Source organism: Mustela erminea, chromosome 10 (assembly GCF_009829155.1).
Source record: "Mustela erminea isolate mMusErm1 chromosome 10, mMusErm1.Pri, whole genome shotgun sequence".
In the NCBI taxonomy this organism is placed as follows: Eukaryota; Metazoa; Chordata; class Mammalia; order Carnivora; family Mustelidae; genus Mustela; species Mustela erminea.
This window is the reverse complement of record NC_045623.1, coordinates 95,823,833-95,844,233: the sequence shown is the minus strand read 5'-3', so window position 1 is coordinate 95,844,233 and position 20,401 is coordinate 95,823,833. Positions and strand designations below refer to the sequence as shown.

The 20,401-nt window shown below is 55.4% G+C and overlaps 1 protein-coding gene across 3 annotated transcripts in view; it reads right to left on the bottom strand.

Annotated features, from left to right (window-relative positions):
- The window catches only part of TMCO4 (transmembrane and coiled-coil domains 4), an 85,628-nt gene that overhangs the window by 22,046 nt on the left and 43,181 nt on the right, over nucleotides 1-20,401 (bottom strand). For all 3 annotated transcript variants that reach the window (XM_032361149.1, XM_032361147.1, XM_032361148.1), the window contains 3 exons: nucleotides 18,798-18,962; nucleotides 17,797-17,933; nucleotides 14,950-15,034 (listed from right to left, as the gene is read on the bottom strand). In XM_032361149.1, the coding sequence (XP_032217040.1) occupies nucleotides 14,950-15,034; nucleotides 17,797-17,933; nucleotides 18,798-18,962 (387 nt within the window). The remainder of the gene's footprint in view (nucleotides 1-14,949; nucleotides 15,035-17,796; nucleotides 17,934-18,797; nucleotides 18,963-20,401) is intronic.

Sequence of the window (20,401 nt, the reverse complement as noted above, 5' to 3'; positions counted from 1 at the left end):
TCCAGGGGGTGGGCTGACCACATTGCTGAACGCCTGTTTCCCCGGGGATCCCTGAGAGGAGACACCATAAGAAGAGGGATCTGGCCCTGGGCCCTCGGGGTGCGTTGGGTAAACGCTCAGCTAAAAAATCAAAGGCGGGGGTGCTTGGGTGGCTCCATCAGTTAGGCCTCCGGCTCCTGGTTTGGGGTTGGATCAAGATCTCATGGAGCCCCGACTGGGGTTCCGCGCTCAGTGGGCAGTCCGCTTGAAGACTCTCTCCCTCTGCCCCTGCCCCCATTCATGCTCCATCTCTCTCAAAAAATATCTTTAACAATGAGAGGGACAAGTCGAGGGACCCTGTGGGTGGCACAGAGGCCGGCTGTGGGAGTCTTCGCTTGCATCTGTGTCACTGTGGACAAGCTCCCCGGGCTCTCTGAGCCTGTTCTCTTGAGCAGCAGGGATGGCCTGGCACTCCCTCCCCCGCTGCTGTGACGGCTGATGATAGCTGTCCTCCTGCTCCAGCTCCAGCCCCGGGAACCGGAGTGAGAAAAGAGGCCGGGACACCCTGATGGGCGGGTGGGCGCAGCTGCAGGGGGAGTTGCCGAGGGACGCGGAGGGAGTGTGGCTGGCAGGGAGGTCCTGTCCCCTCGGAGATGCCCGCAGGTGGTGCTGGCGACCTCTGTGCCCTGAGCCCTGAGCAGTTACTGCTACAGGGGGCGGTCTTCTCAGCAGGACTCTGCTGACCAATGGATAAATAAACACAGCAGGGAAAGAGCCGCTAAGATCAAAGACTCGAGGCGGTGCCTGCATCCGGGTCTCTGCATTCCATTTGGCAGGTCAGGCTCCTGAGTTGTGGGCACTGCTCACCTCTCCAGCCTGACTTCTCCCAGCTTCCCGGAGAAACCTGGGCTCCGGCTGCCTGCCCTCCCTACACCGTCCACCTTTCTCCCTCTGGATCTTCGCTCTCGCCAGTCCTGGGCTCGGAGGCATCCGGTCTCCCTCCCAGCTTGTCAAGGCTCATCTTTTTTTCCAGGCCTGCCTCTGCCCTGAAGCCATCCCTGCCTTCTGGAAGGAAATCCTCTCTCCTTTGAACTGCTTAACATTTGGTCCATGCGATGTAGCATTTGGTACTTTTTTTTTTTTTTCTATTCTCCTCCCTAGATTATAGGCAACTTGAGGGCAGCAAACTTGTCATGAGACGCAGCGTAAGAAGGGCTCACAGGAAATGGTTTGGAGTCAGATGCACCCGCGTTAGTATCCCAGGTGGGGCTGTGTGTCATGCCAGATTACTAGCTGTGTGTCCTTGGACAAGTCGCTTAACCTCTCTGGGCTTCAGGCCCATCCGTAAACATGGGAAATTCAACACCTGCTTCCAGGTGTAATAATGCCCACACCTTCCAAGATCGAGAGGGGTCCTGTTCTGGCCAGCACACGGCTGGTGCTCCACGAAGATCAGCTCCCTTCCCCAAACTCCACCTTGGAAAGATGGTTTCTTGTTTTGGAGGTGAGCAGTTGTTCTCTGTCGAACTTCAGGAGAGCAAGGCAGGGTGAACTAAAAACTGTGCTTTCCACAGCTGTCTGAGCCTGTGATCCAGGCTCAACCACTGTCCCCGAAGCCTCAATCTCTAGCAACTGCTAAATGACAAAACATAAAATCACCCACATGGAAATGCACCTGGAGACTTGTCCCCTAATTAGCAGAGTCTCCCAAACACCTGGCTGCTTGTGAGAGCTCGAGGGATCATCATCTCCCTCTGAGTTTCCAAAGAAGCCCCCGCGCAGACCTTCCTGATAACAGTGAAGCACCCTGGGAAGCTCATTCCCAACCACAACAACGTCCTCATAGCCATTCGAGACCTTTCCAGGGCGCTCAGCTCCTAAAAGTCGAGGGCGCGCCTGGACAGAGTACGTCAGGGGGAAACGGAGCTTCTGGCTCCGCGTGGAGGTGGCATCTCCACACCCCCTCCCGGAAGTGAGAAATCCGCACTCGTGGCTTTCCACGACTTTGTTGGGAAGCTAATAGCGAAATTCCCAGCTCAGTTATAGCAACTGGGTAATAACAGGAGGATGTATAAGAGGGACAGCCTCGAGGTTGCCGAATGCCGATTACGTGCCAGCCATTCTGCTGAGTGCTTACGTATGTTATCCCCTTTGCTTAGCTTCTGAAGAAAGTACTAGGAGACCCATTTCACAGGCGAGGAGACTGAGGCATAGGGACTAAGGGCCTGTTTGTGGAGCAAGTGAGCGGCAGAACTGGAATTCGGATCCAGGCCAGGCTGTGGGGTCTGAGCTCCTTCTGCCCCAGGCCCTGCTCCCCTGTGTCTGAGTTTCCCGGCCAGCTCAGGCCTCTACTCACACGAACGTCCTTTCCACCCCGGATGTTTACACTTATCCGAAAGTTGTTGGATAAATGCTGCACACGGCCCTGGAGGCTATCTGCCCTGAGAAGTCCTACAAGTCCTTTGAGGAAGGAGATGGAGCTTTGCAAAGTTTAATAAACGGGCATTCGAGAAAATGAGTGACCAAAAGATGGAAGAAATAAACAATAATGAAGACTATTCTAGAGACTGGAAAGGTCAGAGTTCATGAGGGGACATCCCGCACTGGGGCGGCAGGGACAGGGACCCCAAATCTCAGACCCTTCATTAAAATGTCAAGGACGGGACACACTGACTCACAGGGGAGAACATTTTTATCTTCTGCTGCAAAACAGTCCAGGCCAGGTTCTACAAGACGGTGCCAGTGCTGGCTAAGCAGGCCTGATGATCACGCGCGTCTTAGCTACAAGGAAAAACCCCAACAGTTTCCATTTCAGAATGCTGTGAACTGAGATGGTTAATTAATATGTAAATCAGTGGGACTTGGGGTTTTTTCTTCCCTGGTTGGAATCCACCTAACCCCCATGGGAGCATGTGCGCTTTCACTGCAGAACGTCTGGGTTCTTCCACGCCTATCAACCGGGGCTCACGCAGAGCATCTACTTACACAAAATTCTGAGTGAGGGGTGGCCGAGGAGGGAAGGAAACCGACAATGGCCATGAGAGGTGGGACCTGTCCATGAGGCTGGGGGGTGGGGGCATTTACCAGGGCTGACCATGGCCAGGAAAAGGAACACTCCTCGAGACCATCCCCTCCCTGGCTCTGTGCTCACCACAGAAATTCTGGCAGATCATCTGTTTCCCCAGGAGCCTGGGCAGTAAGCACGGACATCTGCTCCATCTGCTGTCATCAGAGGGTGACGATTATTGGTGACCTAATGAATCAGCATTCAGTTCCCAGTACTGCGTCTTGTGAGTTTGTTTGATGGGACTCTGATCAGCTCTGGGTGCAAAGGAGACAGAATCAGGTTTCTGAAAATCCCAGAAGCAGACCTGGGGATGTGCAGGCTGCTCAGGTGCTGTAGGGCTTGGGGCGCTCTGTCGCCATGCCAGCGGGCCCCCTGGACAGCATTTGAATGTGAGCAGCCTCAGCAGATATCCTGGACAGAGCCTGCCGTTCCCCAGGCCACAAGCCATTGATGCTCAGATGAAACAGACCCGTTCCTGAATTCCTAACCACGCTGGGGCTGAGTAGTAAGCCTCCTATCACTGGAAGCAATTAAGCAGAGGCTGGTAGACACCATTGACGGATGAGGTCAATGTATGCATGGGGGTCCTGTATGCGTGGAGTTCTGAACCAGAGGATTCTGGGTAATCCCTTGGAACCCAGATAGAAGAGTCTGTACTTCCCGGGGTTCACGGGATGGGAGCATGCACTGAGGCCCTTGCTGACCGACCCCAGGGATATTGTGAAATTCTCCTGGATCAGCAAACTGATTAGACTGAATGGTGAGTGGCCCTTCCAATGTTCTAATACTTTCAACACGCAAACCACCTCCTGTATCATAGCCAGTGATCAAGCATTTCCTACGTGTCAGGCTGGTGCAAGGCGCCTACTATGTGCTGGTTTCTTTATCCTCATGGTATCTCCATGAGGTGGGTATCATTAGGTCTATTTTACTCGAGAGGAAGGCTTGAAGAAATTCTGTAGCCTGCACAGGGTCGCAAGGTTGGTAGTGGAACCAGGATCTGAGCCCAGGGCTCTCTGACCCTGAGCCCATGATTTTAACCCTGGGGCATTAAGAACTGTGGCCTTCTACAACTTCTCATAGAGTTAACCCTCTAACATCATGGTTAGGAGGAAGAAGCATGTCTACAAATGGTTAGGGTAGTAGGAAAGACACTCCAGGGGGAGAGGCTGATTTCTAGAGGTAAGTGGGCTCATCTAGTAGGCGCTGGGGGCCGGGGGTGTGGGCTGACGGTGGAGCAGAGAGGCCAGCCCCAGAGGCCAGGCGAGACAAGCCCACCAATCCTTGCCTTCTTCCTACAACCGGGACAACCCAGGTTCTCCATGTGAGTAAATGTGTTTCAGCAGGTGGCAACGGCCAAAGTCAAGGGTGTCTGCATCCCCAAGAGAACGCAAGCACCTTTCCAAGGGAGTCAGCGGCCTAATCTGCAGCCAAGCCTGGCAGAAAGACCCTGTTAGTTTAGACAACAGCGAATGGATCCCATGTTCTGATCAATCATTCCTGCCCTGGGAGCCGCCGTTGGAAGATGATCCTGTCTTACGGCAAGCTCAGACCAGTGTGTGTTACAGCCTCGGAGAGAGCCACCTGGATGAGCGAATGGAGAAGGGACAAAGGCATTCTTGTGTACTGAGGTCCTCTGCGTGGCAAGCACTGTGTTGTCACATCTGCTACACGGAAAGGCCAACAGAGCGCTAGAGTTGAAGCCCGGGCCCGCCATCCGTACGTGATCGCACCTCTGCCCTGTCCCAGGTCCTGTCCCAGGGGCTGGTGACACAAGGGAGAAGGGAATGCTGGAGTCCCTGCCTTCAACCTCTTCACAGACAGAACAGGAATGTCAATACCTAGACCTTAGCACTGTCTGTACGTTAAGCAAAGTGCTTAGCGCTGCACCTGGCCCGTGGTAAGTGTTCGATAAACAGAAGTTACCGAAGCCCAGAACCAGCCCGAGAGGCGTCAGTATCCCTATTTACCAACTAGGCCAAAGCTCAGAGGGGGAGTGACTTGCTTTCGGGGACCCCAGAGAGTTAACAGAGTAGCGGAGCCTGGATTTGAACTCGGGTTTCTGCACTCCAGATCCAGTGCTCCTTGATGTCATCTGGCTTGGCGGCCACAGTCCCTTGCATCTTGAAGATCCAGGAAAAGCAATCCAGGGGCACCAGCTTACAGATGGAGCAGGGACTGGGGGGCGGCCAGGACCCACTTAACGCACGCACCCCGGGGCCCGGAGTGCAGCACGCCTGGCCGCCTTTTATCTGCGGAATGAACACGCCGACAGGAGGGCTGGCGCATCTCAGACGTCTCGCTGACTATGCGGACAGGGCCACGGGGCAGGGACAATATGTAATGCCTCTAATTAATTCCCCTCAAATCCTTTTGGAACGAAGAGGAGGATAAATGCGTCAATGAACTGAAACGGAACCGATTTTTTGGTTCACGCGGCCATTTCCTGGCTCAGCCTGCTACCATGAGTCAGCCTGAGCTGGGCTCGCTTTCCAGCTACTTAATTCTTGAAAGCTTTTAGAGCAAACACATGGAGAAATGAGCAATCCGTTACGATCAGGGGCCCAGAGCCTCTCAGCAAGTGCCTGGATGGTGGCTCTTCCTGGCACCAGGCTCTGCTCCCCCACTCCTGCCACCTGCCGGAGCCAGAAATACCCTTGGTTGGCGGGTCCGTCAGTCCCCGAGCCCATTCATCCTGTCGGCTGGCAGACGGGCCGTCAGAAGGTGCCCGTTTGTCTCTGGGAATTCTGGCTCCATGCATTTCCTGCCCAAGGGCACAAACGTTTGTTGGCAGGTGCACATTCTATCTCAGTTGGGAATGGGTAGGATCATAGCGTGGGGAGTACGCGTGCTGGGTGGTCTGGAAGTAGAGGGACCCGGGTGCCCTGGGTCACTGGGTGGCGGGGCCAGGCTGCGGGGGGCTGTGTGCTGTCCTCTGCAGGCAGCGCCATGGTGAATGTCATGGCTGCATTCCTGGGCCTCCATGAATTAACTACTAACCTGTATTGGGCACCTCCTATAGGCCAAGACCTGGGAAGGAGATGAATCCAACAGGCAGGTCTTCCATGAGGCTGACCACCCTCTGGTTGGGGAGGGAGACCCGCAGGCCGTCCAAGCAGAATGGCCCCCACTGAGGGCCTGGGTACTGGGCAGGTACCCCAGCTCAGCCACCTCCCTGGCTCTGCCTTTGGGCAAATCCCTTCAGCTCTCTGAGTCTCTGCCTCCTTCTCCGCCTTTCTGGACAACGGGACGAGGACTGCCTGCCTCGTGTGATGCTGTCGTGAGGCTCGGGGATGAACACTGCTCCACGAGGTCCTAAGCACCAAGTCCCACCCTGTCGCGGCCAACACCCCACACAGAAGAAAGCCCACGCTACGCCTGTGTCCTCTGAGAGAAAGCAACAAGAGGGTGACCTCCTCAATGCTTGTTCCTAAAGTGTGTGTGTGTGTGTGTGTGCGGGCACGTGTGTGTGTGTTAAGCATAGCCTTTTCAAGTTTGACTACTTACACCTTTCTGCAAGAAACACCCATTTTCTATTTTTTCTTTTTCTTTTTTTAAAAAGATTTGTTTTGCATGGGTGGGGAGGGGCAGAGGGAGAATCCCGAGGAGACTCCCACTGAGTGTGGAACCCAACGCGGGGCTCAATCCCACAACCCTGCGATCACAGACTGAGCCGAAATCAAGAGTCGGATGCTTACCCGACTGAGCCACCCAGGCGCCCCCCAAAACATGTTTTCCTTTCTAATTGCTCCAGAGACTTCCTTCCACGAGGCTATTGTGCGCACAATCTTGAAACGATGCTGTTTTTCACCCATGCTCCAAGCAACATCTTTGCCTTAGAATATAAGTGTTTTATCTTATGTGGGTAAGACTACTAAAAGCCATTTGTTGAACTCCTCAGAACAATATGGTGTTTAAGCCACTTGTCAAGAGGGGTTTGAGAGCCACATCCTGAAAAGGTTGTGTCTGAGCTTGCCCTGGGGTTGGGAGAAGGCCGAGAACCTTCTGGGCAGCAAGACAGGGACCCAGCCCGGGAGGCTCTGCCCAAGCAGAGAGGAGTTACCCTGAACCTGCAGTTTTCTTTCTCGGGCATGGGCAGCTCTGCGGGAAGGACAGCTGATGGGGATCTAAAGCCAAAACATCCTAATGGACACAGCTGGAAATATCACTTGGCCTCACACGGAGCCTTCAATGCAAAAGGGAGATAATTATCCTGACCTTAGGTTGCCATAAGGATCAGCTGCCAAAGTTGTGAATCAGAGCAGGGCCCAGCCGCAGTGGACGTGAGTTCCTGCTGCATCATTACCAGCTCTGTAGCCTAGGCTAGGTGCTTTATCTCTGTAAGCCTCCATTCCTTCATCTGTAAAATGGGGATAGGTAGACTCCCACAGGGTTATCGTGTGGATCGAATAAAATGCGGTGTGCATTGTATTTAGCTGTGCCTGGCGCATCGCAGTGCCCACTGTCAGCTGGGGAGAGGACCAGGAGGAGGAGGACAGGTCGGGGGGTGGGAGAGGGGGCTGGATTCTTGTGTTTCCTTCTGTTTCCTGAGGCCAGTGCTTACGGGAGCCCGTGGTCTCCCCCAAGGGCAGGACACTCAGGTTAAGGATGTCAGCCCCCACCAGGTGGCTGCCCTAGAAGTTGGTAGCACAGGACAGTAAGAACACCCCATACTGAGCACCTACTGTGTGCCAGGTGCTTTCCAGATGACTGACGCACGTCACTGCCGACCCTGCGATCTCAGACGGCGGGTTACTTGTGAAGATCGGACTCTAAGCTCCATGGGGAGAGGGGCTGTCCTGACTTCCTCACTGCGGCCTCCCCAGGGCCCTGCATGGCGCCCAGCGCACAGCAGGTGCTGAATGCGCAGGAGCTGATGGAGTGAATTTCATTTAGAGAACTGCCATATGGCAGGTGTGAGCTGAGCTGTGGAAGGGGCAGAGAGAGTCTGAGGCAGACTCCGTGCTGAGTGTGGAGCCTGATGTGGGGCTCCATCTCACGACCCCGAGATCACGGCCTGCACCAAAACCACAAGTCAGAGGCTTCACTGACTGCGTGCCCAGAGACTCTCCCATGTCCCCCCGTGTTTCATATACATCAGGGCAGTGGAGATGCCTCAGTGATGGGCAGGGTGCTGGGTCTGGGACTCCGAGGGGACACTCTCACTCCAGAGCCCACTGCTCACAGCTCCTACTTCCCGGTGGGGGAAGGGCTGAGCCGCCCGTCACCGTCACCGTGTGGCTTTGCAGCCCTGTGTCTTGTCCCCTCCTTCCTGCTGTGCCCTGTCTGCTGGGTGGGGACGCTGGATGGCCGGCTGTGGAGCTCCGGGGGCCAGTGGCTTGCCGTATTGCTGGTAAGTGGGTGCGTGCAGCGGGGCTCTGCGGGCTTCCCTGGAGGGCATCTGTGTAAACACACACGGCTATAAGCAGGTGTGCATTTTTGTGAGCACGTGTGTGTCCGTGTTTCTATTTGTTTTACTATCTGGTGTGGGTTAAACAAGGGTGGCCACAAGGTGCTGCTGGAGTCCTGCCTGCGCCCTCGGCCTGCCCCGCCCCCAACCCCAAATGCCGGGGAGTCCCAGTCTTGGGATTCAGGCCCTTTCAGCTCCCCTTCGCAGGTGGGTGTTTCGTTTTCTGCTTCCCATTTCTGGGCGCCGTCAGGAGTTCCCTTACTTTCCGAAAGAGAAAGGGAAATGGGGGAGGGGGGATGCTTAGAAACGGCTCTGAGGCCCAGCTTTGGAGAGGTCGCCCCTCCATGTGGAGCCACTGAGAAGGCCAAGGGTGTGAAGCGGCTACACACCCTGGGCCAGGGAGGGGCCATCTGGCCGGGCCTGCCAGGCCACTGAGGTGTGCACAGCTGCAGAGGGTTACCAGAGCGCTCTTGCCTCCTGTCCAGATACGGGGTGGGATGGAACATTACTAACAGGGGGACAAGATCAGAACAATCAAGAATAAAGACATTCTCAGGGGCGCCTGGGTGGCTCAGTCAGTTAAGCGTCTGCCTTTGATTCAGGCCATGATGCCGGGGTGCTGGGATGGAGCCCCGTGTCTCGGGCTCCCTGCTCAGCAGCGGGTCTGCTCTCCTCCCTCGGTCTCTATTCTCCCCTCCCCAACTCATGTTCTCTTTTTTCACGCTCTGTCTCAAATAAAGAAAATCTTTAAAATAAGTAAAACACAAATAAAATGCAGAGGTTTTCTCAATAAATGTAAATGAGCTATGCTACCAACATAAAAAGGCCTCCCTTTATCCTGCAAAAACTTACAAGCATCTGTGCTCGGCATGAAGCTGAGCAGGACGTGGTTCCCCCCTGCAAGGAGCTTCGAGAGTGGGGGAGGCTGACATGCGGATCCCGCCCCAATGCGTGGTGAGGCTCATTCCTCTACTTGGTTCACTCTCACGGGTCCATCGAGTACCTAGTACATTCGGGCAGGTGACAGGCTCAGGGAGCAGGGATGAGAAAGAGCAGCAGCACCCTGGAGCCCGTCTGTGTTGCGGTTCCTGGCCGGGGCTGCACGGCGGGGAGCCCCGGCATATTGGTTTTGGGAAAGAATTGCCCAGGTAGTTCTGCTGTGCGCTCCGAGGTTACAGTTAGTGGGCCCGTGGGACTGACGAGTAAACAGACAGTTCTTAACAGTGACGCCAGAGCTGGAAAAGATGCTCAGGCAAGAGCAGAACAGTGGCTTAGAGAGACGGTCTGGCACTGGGGTAGAGATCACACAACTCTTAGCTGGACTGCCTGCTCTGCTACCCGCCAGCCGTGTGATTTGGGCAAGTTACCTACAGTCCATCCTTCAGTTTGCTCATCTGTACAATGGGCACGACACCAGCATCAACCCGACAGGGCTGCTGGGGAGGGTTATGTGAGATGACAGGGTGAAGACGGTCAGATGTACGCGCGACACACAGGCTCCTCGGCACAGACCCTTTCACAGGACCTGCTCAGCTGCTCATTTCTTCCATGATTCAGAGGCTGAGCATCTAACCAATCAGTTCCAGCTGCTTAGCCCGGCGTTCGAGACCTTATACCAGGCTCCTCTCCTAACCATCTCCCACTGTCCCACCGCAGTCTCCTTTCCGGGCTACAAAAATGCTGGGCACCCCGAGAATCCCTCCTTTGCTACGCCAGCCTGACTCTCTGCAATGCCCTTCCCTCTTGCCTCACTGGATGACCCCTGCCCACCGTTCAAGGTCAAGGTCCTCTGCAAAGTATAGCACAGGGGTTGAGAGTGAGGTTTCTGGAGCCGGGTGCCCTGGGGTGGAAGCTTGTCTCCAGCACTTGGGATTTGCGTGGCTTACCCCGGAGGTCTGTGTTTTCTTGTTCGCGAAGCATGGAGTATGGCTACCTCCCAGGGTCGCTATCAGACTGAAAGAGATCCTGCACGTAAGTGCTTTCTGTGTGGCAGGGTGCACAGTGGGTCCGCACATGGTGCATGAGCCCATCAGCCTGTGCTTGAGTCCCTTGCCCCAAATCAAGTTCCTCCATCTTCCTGAGCACTCAGTGCGAGCCAGGCACAGAAGGGGCTGGGGGGCTGGGAGGGTGGGGGGTTGGAGGGAGGCTCAGACAGACCCTGCCCACCTGGAGTTCCTGGTCTCATGTGGGGGTGGGGAAATGGACACAGAATGACAAGCTCCTTTATCTACACCGCATTCACTAACGTTCCCTAACTCTAAACTCAGAGTTTAGAAGCAGAAATACTCTGAGTGTCCCCAGATCACAGCATCTCCTCCACATACATCATCTCATTGTCTCTTGAGTAGCCTTCGAGGTAACGGGTATCAAGCCTGTATTCACATGAGCACTCTGGGGTTCAAAGACGTTAAGTGATTTGTCCAAGGTCCCATAGCTGGTCAGCAAAGAAGCTGGGACCCAAATCCAGGTCTACCTAATACAGAAGCCCCAATTCTTATGGGCAGGCCATGAAGATGCAGGGAAAGGAGCAGTGAGCAGGAAGGAAGTCGCCTTGGAAACCAGCCCCCAAAAGGCTGAGGTGCAGGGACGTCTCAGTGTCTCAGCACCCCCTTGTCACCGAGGGGCCACTTGTCTCCCTCCTGGCAGTTCCCTGCCTCACATGCACATACACCAGGGTGACCTCACTTCTGAATATCACAGCCAAATGGACGATGGTAATTAATTCAATCTGTTCAGCAAGGAAATTGAAGACTTGGCTTATATTACTGATCTGACATTAACAAGTAACTTATGCTAGTTGGGGCCACAGACATGCCTTTCTCCTCTGAACTGAGAATGTGTCCTATAGAAGACCATGTCCCTCCAGCTAATGAGGAGCCTGGCAGGTGGTCAGCTGCTTGGGTTGAGGGAGAGATGGCCAGGGACGAGCAAGATGATGTCAGCACAGAGGATGACAATTCTTCCAGAACTCCCAGGGAGAAGCAGATTCAGAGAAGGCGGGGGGGGGGGGTAGTCTGCAGCCAGCCCTAGACCGGTAGGGGGCCCCGCAGTCTGAGTGAGATGCTAGAGGACGTGTTCACCAGGACCCAGCGTGGGGCTGGGTGCCTGACCTCCATGTTCTCCAGCCTTTGCCACTGCCCGCAGGTGACATTAGCCTCTTGCTGCAAACAGACATATGGAGGTCCAGGGAGGCTGTGTCCTTCCCCAGCCCCAGCGACCCAGCCGAGCAGAGTCAGAACTCAGATCCACGTCTCCGTGGGCTGCAAAGCCAAGCCTTCCTCACCCTGGCACAGAGTCTGGATTGCTCTTTGGCAATTTGCTCCTCTCCCCCTCATGGTGGGTAGAACACACTGTCCCACACTGACCATCCAGGGCTTGGCCGTCGCTTTCTTTGGCCAACAGAATGTGCGGAAGATTAAAAATTGCCGAAAACGCTTTGCCACGCCTTGCATTCGGGGTAAGCATTTCCCCTCTGATCCCTTGAATCTGGTCTGGCCTGTGACTTGTTCTGACCCACAGCATGTGGCAGAAGTGATATGTTCTGGGACCTGGCCTTCCGAGGTTTTGCCCCGTTCACTCCTGCCTTCTTGAAATGCTGCCCAGAGAGAACCCATGAGGACATCAGGTGAGCCTGCTGGAGGATTCACGGTCCGCTGGGAAGGACTGAGGCATGCCGGGGACCCCCAGCCAGCGGCCAGGCAGTGAAGGAGGTCGGCTCCCATGTTGCAAGCATTCCAGCTCTGGCTGCAACCACACCAGTGAGCCCAGGCGCGAGGAGGAGAGGAACTTCCTAGTCAACCCACAGGACTATAAGAAATACCCAGTTATTTGCGTTTTAAGCCACTAAGTTTGGAGAGGTTGTCTGCAGCAATGAACAGCTGCTACGGAATGGTGGTAAAGACGGCAAGGCCAGAGGTCTAGAATGTGCATGTGTGGTTTGCCTTGGCCCTGGCCCTCTAGTGCTCTGCCCTGAGAGGAACATGCCCTGGGGGGCCGCTGCCCCATTCGGCTCCACCGTGACACACGCACATGGGGCAGATGTGAGCGCAGCCTGCAGCCTGGGGCCAAGCCTGTCCAACCCATGGCCAGAAACAGAGCCTGTTCTAGAACAAGCGAACCACCGTAGATCCTGGAACATGGCAAGGGTGTGGTGTAACCCTGTGAGTTTGGGGGTTAGCTTGTTACCCAGCATTACCCCGGCAGAAGCTGACCGGTACACCCGTCCTGCCTCTCTCTAACCCACACATTTTAAGCAAGAGTCCTGTGTCCTGCATGAGAAATGCCAGCACCTAGTTTTCCTGAGAGATTCTGACAGCCCTGTTATCATTTGCATAAAGTCATAGGAGCAGAACATGACATGATGTTGGGGACGTCAGCGGTGCGGCTGTGGTTCCAACAAAGCCCTTTCCCACAGAGGATCAAAGAGCTGAAGGCGGGGAGACACGTGGGCCTCCAGGGGGTTCCTCCCAGCTGGCCAGAAGGTCCCAGGCAGATTATCTGTACTAGGAAGAGCTGCAAAGGCAGGGAATTGATGACTTTCTGACTTGCTCTGCTCTGGTGATGTCTAGTTAGGGGAAGAACTTACAGAGAATGTATGACTTTCTCTATGCTGCAAGTGGAAAACCACTGGTACCAGAGCCCCAGATTCAGCCCTGCTTCCTGGATGGTTTCTGCCTGACCTCTGACCCCAGCCTGAATTTTCCTGGTGCAGACAGCTCCAAGGTGACTCCCCAGGCCCTTCTGGATGGTGGCCCCAGGTTACCCAAAGCTACTGGAAATAGGACAGAGGCGTCTCCCCATTGCTTAGCGATGCAGACAAAACCAAGTGACAAGGGGGCTGTTGAAAGCTACGAGGGAGCAGGGTACGGTGTGGGGGGGTCCTCCAAAATGACAGAAGATGAAGCCTCTTCTGCAGGGCTCACCCACAGGGGCTTGGGCCATGGTCAATGGACCATTCCATGGTCAATGCCAAGGACAGCACACCCGCCTTACTTGCGTGACCAGGAAAATAGCTCTGGTCCCCAGTCCAAGGTGGGGAGACATTTTAGCAAAACAGAAAGAACAGGAATGAAGCAGGCCCCTTAGCCCCAGGGTCTGTCCCACGCCCTCTGGGGATGCCAAGGATGAAGATAACACCAGTCAGGCCGGTCTGGCTCCCTCAGATCCAGCCAACTGTGAACATTCCCCCACTCCTTGCTTTCCGGCAATGGGTCGGCAGTTGGGTCACATGCTCAGGGGGAGTGGCCGGGGGCCATCTTCAGGGCTGGCCTCAGGCTGGCAGCGGCTCTGAGAGCAAAAGCTGCAAACAGACATCCCGGAGCGCAGTTTGGTCAACAAAGGAGGGCTCTACAAGGTGCGGAAATGCTCTGTGTGGAGTCCCTGGAAGCAAGCACGCAGGCCGGGTATTATAACTCCATTTTATGGGTGGGGAAGCCAAGGCCCAGAGAGGCGTTCCTAGAAAATCCCCAGGGAGACGGCTGGGTGAACCCCTCTCTGCCGCCCACCCTCTGCTCCCAGGCCGGGGTCATTATCAGCTCCCTCTCTTGCCTCAGGGGCCTGCTGCTGCTGTGCTCCACCAGGAGAGGGGGGAGTCTGGGTCCCGCAGACTGTGGGCCATTCCAAGAGCCCCAAGCTCTACCCCTCCCTCCCTGAGCTGTCCCCCGCTGAAAGACCTGCCCGAAACTGGCCCTTCATCCTGGGACCCCTCCCACCCAAGGTCCAGAGCAATGGCACTCAAGTTTCCCACTGTCCCAACACTCAAAGTGTGTCATTGGACAGCATGAACACACACCAGAGGTGGTCTAGTGGCTGGAATGATGGCTTCCCCAGAAGGGACATCCACCCGGAACCTGTGGATGAGAACTTCTTAGGAAAATGCATCTTCAGATGTAACTGAATTATGCAAATGTTATAAAGTTAAGGATCCCGAGATGAGATCACGCTGGCTTTGGAGGGGAGGAGTGGGGGTGGCTAAACCCAACGACACTGTCTTTACAAGAGAAGAGAAAGCAGGAAGGAGAAGAAGACAGGTCAGGACAGAAGCAGAGAACGGAGTGAGGCTTCTACAAACCAAGGAGGGCCAGGGACTGCCAGGAGCTGGAAGAGATAAGGAAGGATCGTCCCCTAGAACCATCAGAAGGAACGTGGCCTTGCCGATACCTCTCAGTTTCAGACTTCTCATCTCTCTTCCCTCCCACTCAAGCACGCACGTGACAACACCAAGGCCAACGTCATTATTATAGAACCATATAATCATTACTATAGGACCATTATTACAGGACCAGCCCCTCAAATTTACAGTACAAAAAAAAAAATAAAACCAATTTCCAAATGACTTAATGGTTTTGTCTATTTTCAAACCACTTTTAACTTCTTACTAGTATCACCAAGAACTGGGAAGACATTCCCAAGGCTCGTGATCCCTGGCCCGGAACCTTCTGCCTGAGGATGAACTTGGGAAGCATTTTCATCTGTGACAGTAAGCCAGACTTACCTTTCTCCTGAGCCATCTCTTGCAGACAGAAGTAGATGACCCTGGCTCCCAGGCTAAAGCCAATCAAGGTGACGGGTCTCTGGCCCTGTGGGAGACAGGACACAGGTGTCTGGGTGGGGGGGCACTTGCCAGTTCAGCATCGGCCCTGATGAGGATGGCCCTTGTACACTCCTTAGTGCCTGCCTCACTTTTAATGAATCATGCATCTGCTACCCCCACCTCCGATGGTCCCGGAGCTCTGATGTCTTACTCGGGACAGACAGGGCCCTCATTCCTGCAAGAATCCACCTGCTGCTGGAACTGCTTCCTCCCAGGCTAACAGGCAGCCTCTGGCTGGGTTAATTCCTTTTCATCTCGAACCATTACCCAGCCACTGTCTGTCTCTTCTTCCCCAGGGGACAGGACACATCTATTGGGTGGCAGACGACGACACTGAAGTGGGATATGCCAGGGAGAGGAGGCGGCGGTACCCCAGGCTGTGACGATGGGGACCCGGGCAGGGACATGTGGGGGAGAACTGGTCTGTTTCCAGAGGGGAACATGGGACTGAAATATTGGCTTTACATAAGAGAAGGTAGTAAGTAGTCAGAGAGAGGGATTTTCTAACTAAAGAACTCGTAGGAAAGGCAACGGCTAAGAGGAAGAAAGTTATGGGGGATAGCGGTGCCAGTTCTACATGGAAGGAGGGACAGGAGCAGGGGAGCTCCCAAGGTCTGGGCTGGTCCCACAGTCTCTTCCTTTTCCTTGGTTTTGTGCCAGTACATGAAGATTAACCTTCCCCCCGTCCTGCCCCCACCCCCCGCCCTCTATGAGGACAGGAAACCCTTGATCAAATAGTAGCCAATTCTGCTGGAACCATGGCAATGGCTGCTCATCCCCACCCCAACACCTGCTCACCCTGCAAAGTCCCTGCTAACAGAACTCCTGAGTTTTGCTGGTGCACAGCCCTCCGGCTGGGGACAAAGTCCCTCCGACTCCCTTACAGCTAGGGAGGCCCAAGGACGAGAAGGGACGCAACAGTGTGACTTCCATGCCCCTCACTCTGCTTTCCTGCCTCTGACTCTCTGGGATGGGGGGGTCGTGCCAGCAGATCTGTCTCGGACCAAAAGAGAGACTGAATGCAGAGGACACGTGGCCATGACACTGAAGGAGTTGAGGCTCCTGTACTGCAAGGCCGTCCATGTGGGAGGCAGAGTAAAAGCCCGCTGAGAATGGCCCCATCCAAACCCTGGGGCCCTGTGAATGCTGTCTTAGAGGACAGAGAGGGAGGCAGGAGGGTCAGAGTGAGACAGGTGACGTGCTGGCAGAAGCAAGGGACAGAGAAGCAGATTTGCAGATGCTGCACTGCGGGCTTGGAAGCTGGAGGCAGGGTGCTACCAGCCAAAGAAGGTAGGTGGCCTTTCGGAGTTGGAAAAGGCCGGGCTGTGGGTGCTCCCTGGAGCCGCTGTCAGCGACCCGACGCTGCAGACCCACGGGAGACTCCTGACCTCGGAGCTGTAAGATAATACATGTGGGTTGTTCTAAGCCCATGGTCATGCATTACGGCAGCGAGAAGAAGCGAAGACACGTCGTCCTGGAGGCTGAGAGCCGGCTGTTCCATGGGAGAGGACGAACGCCCGCCTTGTTGAAGCCAATACCACTCTGGTCTTTGCCTTACAGCCAAACCTGGCGCAGGACTGCTCCATTGCTTCTGGCAAAGACACAGCGATCGGAGGGAGGGTCTATTCCTCAGTTTACCCACTGTGGCGGAAACTGCTCATTGTCCCTCAGTATCTGTCCTCCCCTTTTCCTGTAGCTGAACGTCAGCTAGGTTCACGGACACACAGAAGACAGACGGCCTTCCCCTGCTTGTGCACCCGTAGGAGAGGTCCTAGAACCAGGGTCTGGCTGATGAGACGTCAGTGGAAATGCTACCAACCAGGCCTTTGCTCTTTCTTCTTCGACCCTTCCTTTCCTCTGCTGGCTGGGGCTGAGGCTGACATCTGGGACCACGAGGTCCAGACTACAGAGAGCAGAGCAACACACCACAAGGCAAGTAGGTCTCTTCACCATGGCAAGCGCTCCGGTGTAAGACGGCCCCCCTCAGCTTTTTCCTTGAGAAACAGACTTCCGCCTGCTGGAAACCACCGTTGTGGTTCCAATAATCCTAACCTCACAGTCATCTCTGAAATGCTTCTCCAAACTTTGGTCTCCATTTACTCAAGTTCATCTTGAAGGGGGCAGTTTCATTTCCCTGGTAGGTACTGGATTCAGATTTGGGAGTTTTCCAATTTCAGATTTATTTATTTATTTGAGAGAGAGAGAGAACACGCGTGCACATTAGAGCATTAGCAGGTGTGGAGCCGAGGAAGAGGGAGAGAGAGTCCTCAAGCAAACGCCCAGCTGAGCGCAGAGCCTGACGTGGGGCTGACCCTGGGACCATGGGATCATGACCTGAGCTGAGACGAAGAGCTGGATGCTTAAGTTACTGAGCCACCCGGGTGTCCCTAAATTTGAAAAGTCTGATAGTTATTTATCTTCCTGATCATCGTACACGGTATTTGACTAAAGATCTGCTCAGATGCTTGCAGGAAGAAGCACCTGGCCTTGTCCATACCCGCAGATGTCCGCTTTTCAGTGCTTACTTAAGCACCGGCTACAAATGCACAATCTCAGATTCTCCTCTCACTGGTTCATCCTGGGATACTTCTGGGACTTGAACTAAGGGGCAGTGAAGACCGTCCACCCCCACAAAGCCACTAGACTATCTCCAAGTGGCTTGTCTCTAGGGCTGACGTCTGTGCACAGGTCCGTTCGCTCACCTCCCCTCTTGCCCCTGCCCCACGTCCCATGGCCAATCCCAGGTACCTGCTGCCGGGAGAGTAGGATGTGGGCCAGGTGCTTGCCAACCTCTGCTGACCGGTGGAGACACACACCCCAGGGGTTGTCGATGACGTTGGCCACAGCGAGGAGTGAGGCTGGCCAGGTCAGGGCAGCCACGATGCCTGGGGAGGCGGGACATCAGTGAAGAAAGCAGTGTGGGGAGGCCCTTCCAGGGAAGTGAGGAGCTGGTTAATGGAGGCTCAAGGGAACGCATGCAGAACCTTGAACTTGGAACCTGTGAGTTTTCTAAGGGCTGCCAAACTGCTAAGCAGCAACAAAGCAAACTGCAGCTCGTGCGGGATTCCTGGACTAGATTCCTTCTGTTCCAGCCTCTGTCATGACTGGGATTCCGAGGATGGCCTGGATTTGTCCCTCCACCCTGTGGCCTCCTCCCACTTTGTGCTACGCTCTGCAGTGCCAGCCCCTGCCGTGCCAGCCACACAAGGCTCCGCCGTGGGACTGGCTTTGGCCAGCGAGACCTCAGTCAATGTGAGGCTGGTGATGGTTTTGGGCAGCCTCTTGTGCACTCCTGCAGCTGGTGTGGGCTAGCTGGCTGACCCCAGGGGAGGGTGACAGACGCATGGCGCAGAGCCGAGTTGCCCTTGCTGCCCCCGACAAGGCCAGCCCAGATCACTGGTTGGTCGGCTGATCCACAGCCGTGTGAGCAGGGCCTGGTATCAGTCAAATGAAGCCTCACGACTTCTCTGCTACTGTGAGAAATGAGTGCTGTCGTAAGCTACCGGGTTTTGGGGTTGCTTGTTATGCGGCAATAGCTACCTGATACGCTGTGTGATGATGCGGTTGGCTGTTGGCCTGTCCCCTCCCCACAGAGACCACAAACTTCACAGACAGAGGAGTGCAGCCTCGACTTCTATGTATTCCTAAAGCCTGGCACAGTGCCCGGCTCACTGGGAGCCTCAGGCGTGCACAGATATGGCAGTAGTGGGCATGCAGTTGGCAGTGGGGTGGGGTGGGGGGGTGCTTACCAGACAACACCGTGTACTTCAGGGCCTCCTGGGCCACCATGTTGGCAAGACCGCTGAGGATGGTCTCCAGGGCATTGCCGAGCTCCATCAGGTACTTGGCTTCCCAGGCCAGGCAGTACTGCTCGCGGCTGTGGGCCAGGGCCGCCCACGGGGCGCTGAAGGTGCCTAGGGGAGAACACAGGTAGGTGGGGTCTCTCTTGTCTGCGGCAGAGGGTGCCCAGCCCAGCTTCCCAGACAAGCAGTGACGGGGGACCACGTGCCCTGGTGGATTGGGAGCGGCAGCTGTTCGCGGAGCAGACGGAGCACTAGGCGGAGCAGAGTGCCATGCCGGCAGTCAGCAGGCTGGGTTCGGGTCCCAATTCTGCGTTCATTAGTAGCGGGGTGACCCTGCACACGACTGTCCCACCCTGAGCCTTGCTGTGCTTATCTGCGCAGGGGGGAGATGAACATGGAGCTCCCTTTACAGCAGTTGTAGGAATGAAGTATTGGAAGTTGTGTGTGTGTGAAGTGCTACTCTTTCTCACCCTGCAGTCCTTCTGGCATCAGGTGCTGAGGATGGATGATAGGAATGTGCACTGCACCAAGCAGCTGGCTCTGGGAATCAGTGGGAAGTCATTCTACAAACTCAGGCTGGGAGACGGTCTAGAAGTTTGGGGCAGAGGCACCTGAGCCCAGCTCTGCCATGACCTCACTGGGTCACCCAAGGCCCTTGAGCTTCAGCATTCTCACTTAGGGACTAGAAATGGGGGATGAAGACATCATCACGACAGTGACCAATGTCAGACAGAAGTCCAACCCCGACTGTGTCATGTCCCTAGCATGACACCGAGGCCCTCAGTGAGCTGCCCCCCCTTCCCAGTCCCATCGCTCCCCAATTTCTCACTTATACTCTGCCCCCCCCAGAAACACACTGCATCTTCTCATAGCCTCTGAAACAGGCTTTGCTTCATAGCTGAGGAAACTGAGGCATCTAGGCCTCTGTCGGCAGGGGCAGGGACGTACACATATCACAGTCACTATTCTGTGAGCACAACAAGGGGGCACAGCAGGATGCCGAGTCTGGACACCCCTCCCCACCCCCCCAAGTGTCTTCCTGCCTGCTGGCGTCACAGCGTGCAATCACATGGTCTGTTTGCCACGGACTAGACTCCCAAAGCCTGGGGATGGAACATGTAATAAACACTCACGAAAATACGATCATGAGAGAATACGTGGCACCCCCTTCCTGAGGCTTCGGGTTCTGGACATCAGCTCCCTGCCTGACTCCAAGGCCCCATCCGTACTGGAGGGTGTCAGGCTGACACAAGCACCACCCTGGGGCCACCCTCCACCCCCTGCAGGGACCCGGCCGTGGTTCCACAACAACTCAGGGTGGAGAGCAGGGGCTGGGGTGTGGGCGGAGAGTAAGGGTGAGGGTGTGTCCCAGCCCGGCAGCTCCCCGGTTACTTGGCTCACGGCCAGGCATGCCCCCTCGGGTCCTACATCTGTAAGAGTGGAACGGTAACATCTGACTTCGGAGTGTCGTGGGGATCACGTGAGCGGTCACACGCACCACACTGTATAAACGGTAGAGCAGTGTATCACCCGAGGCCCTGAACAGGGGC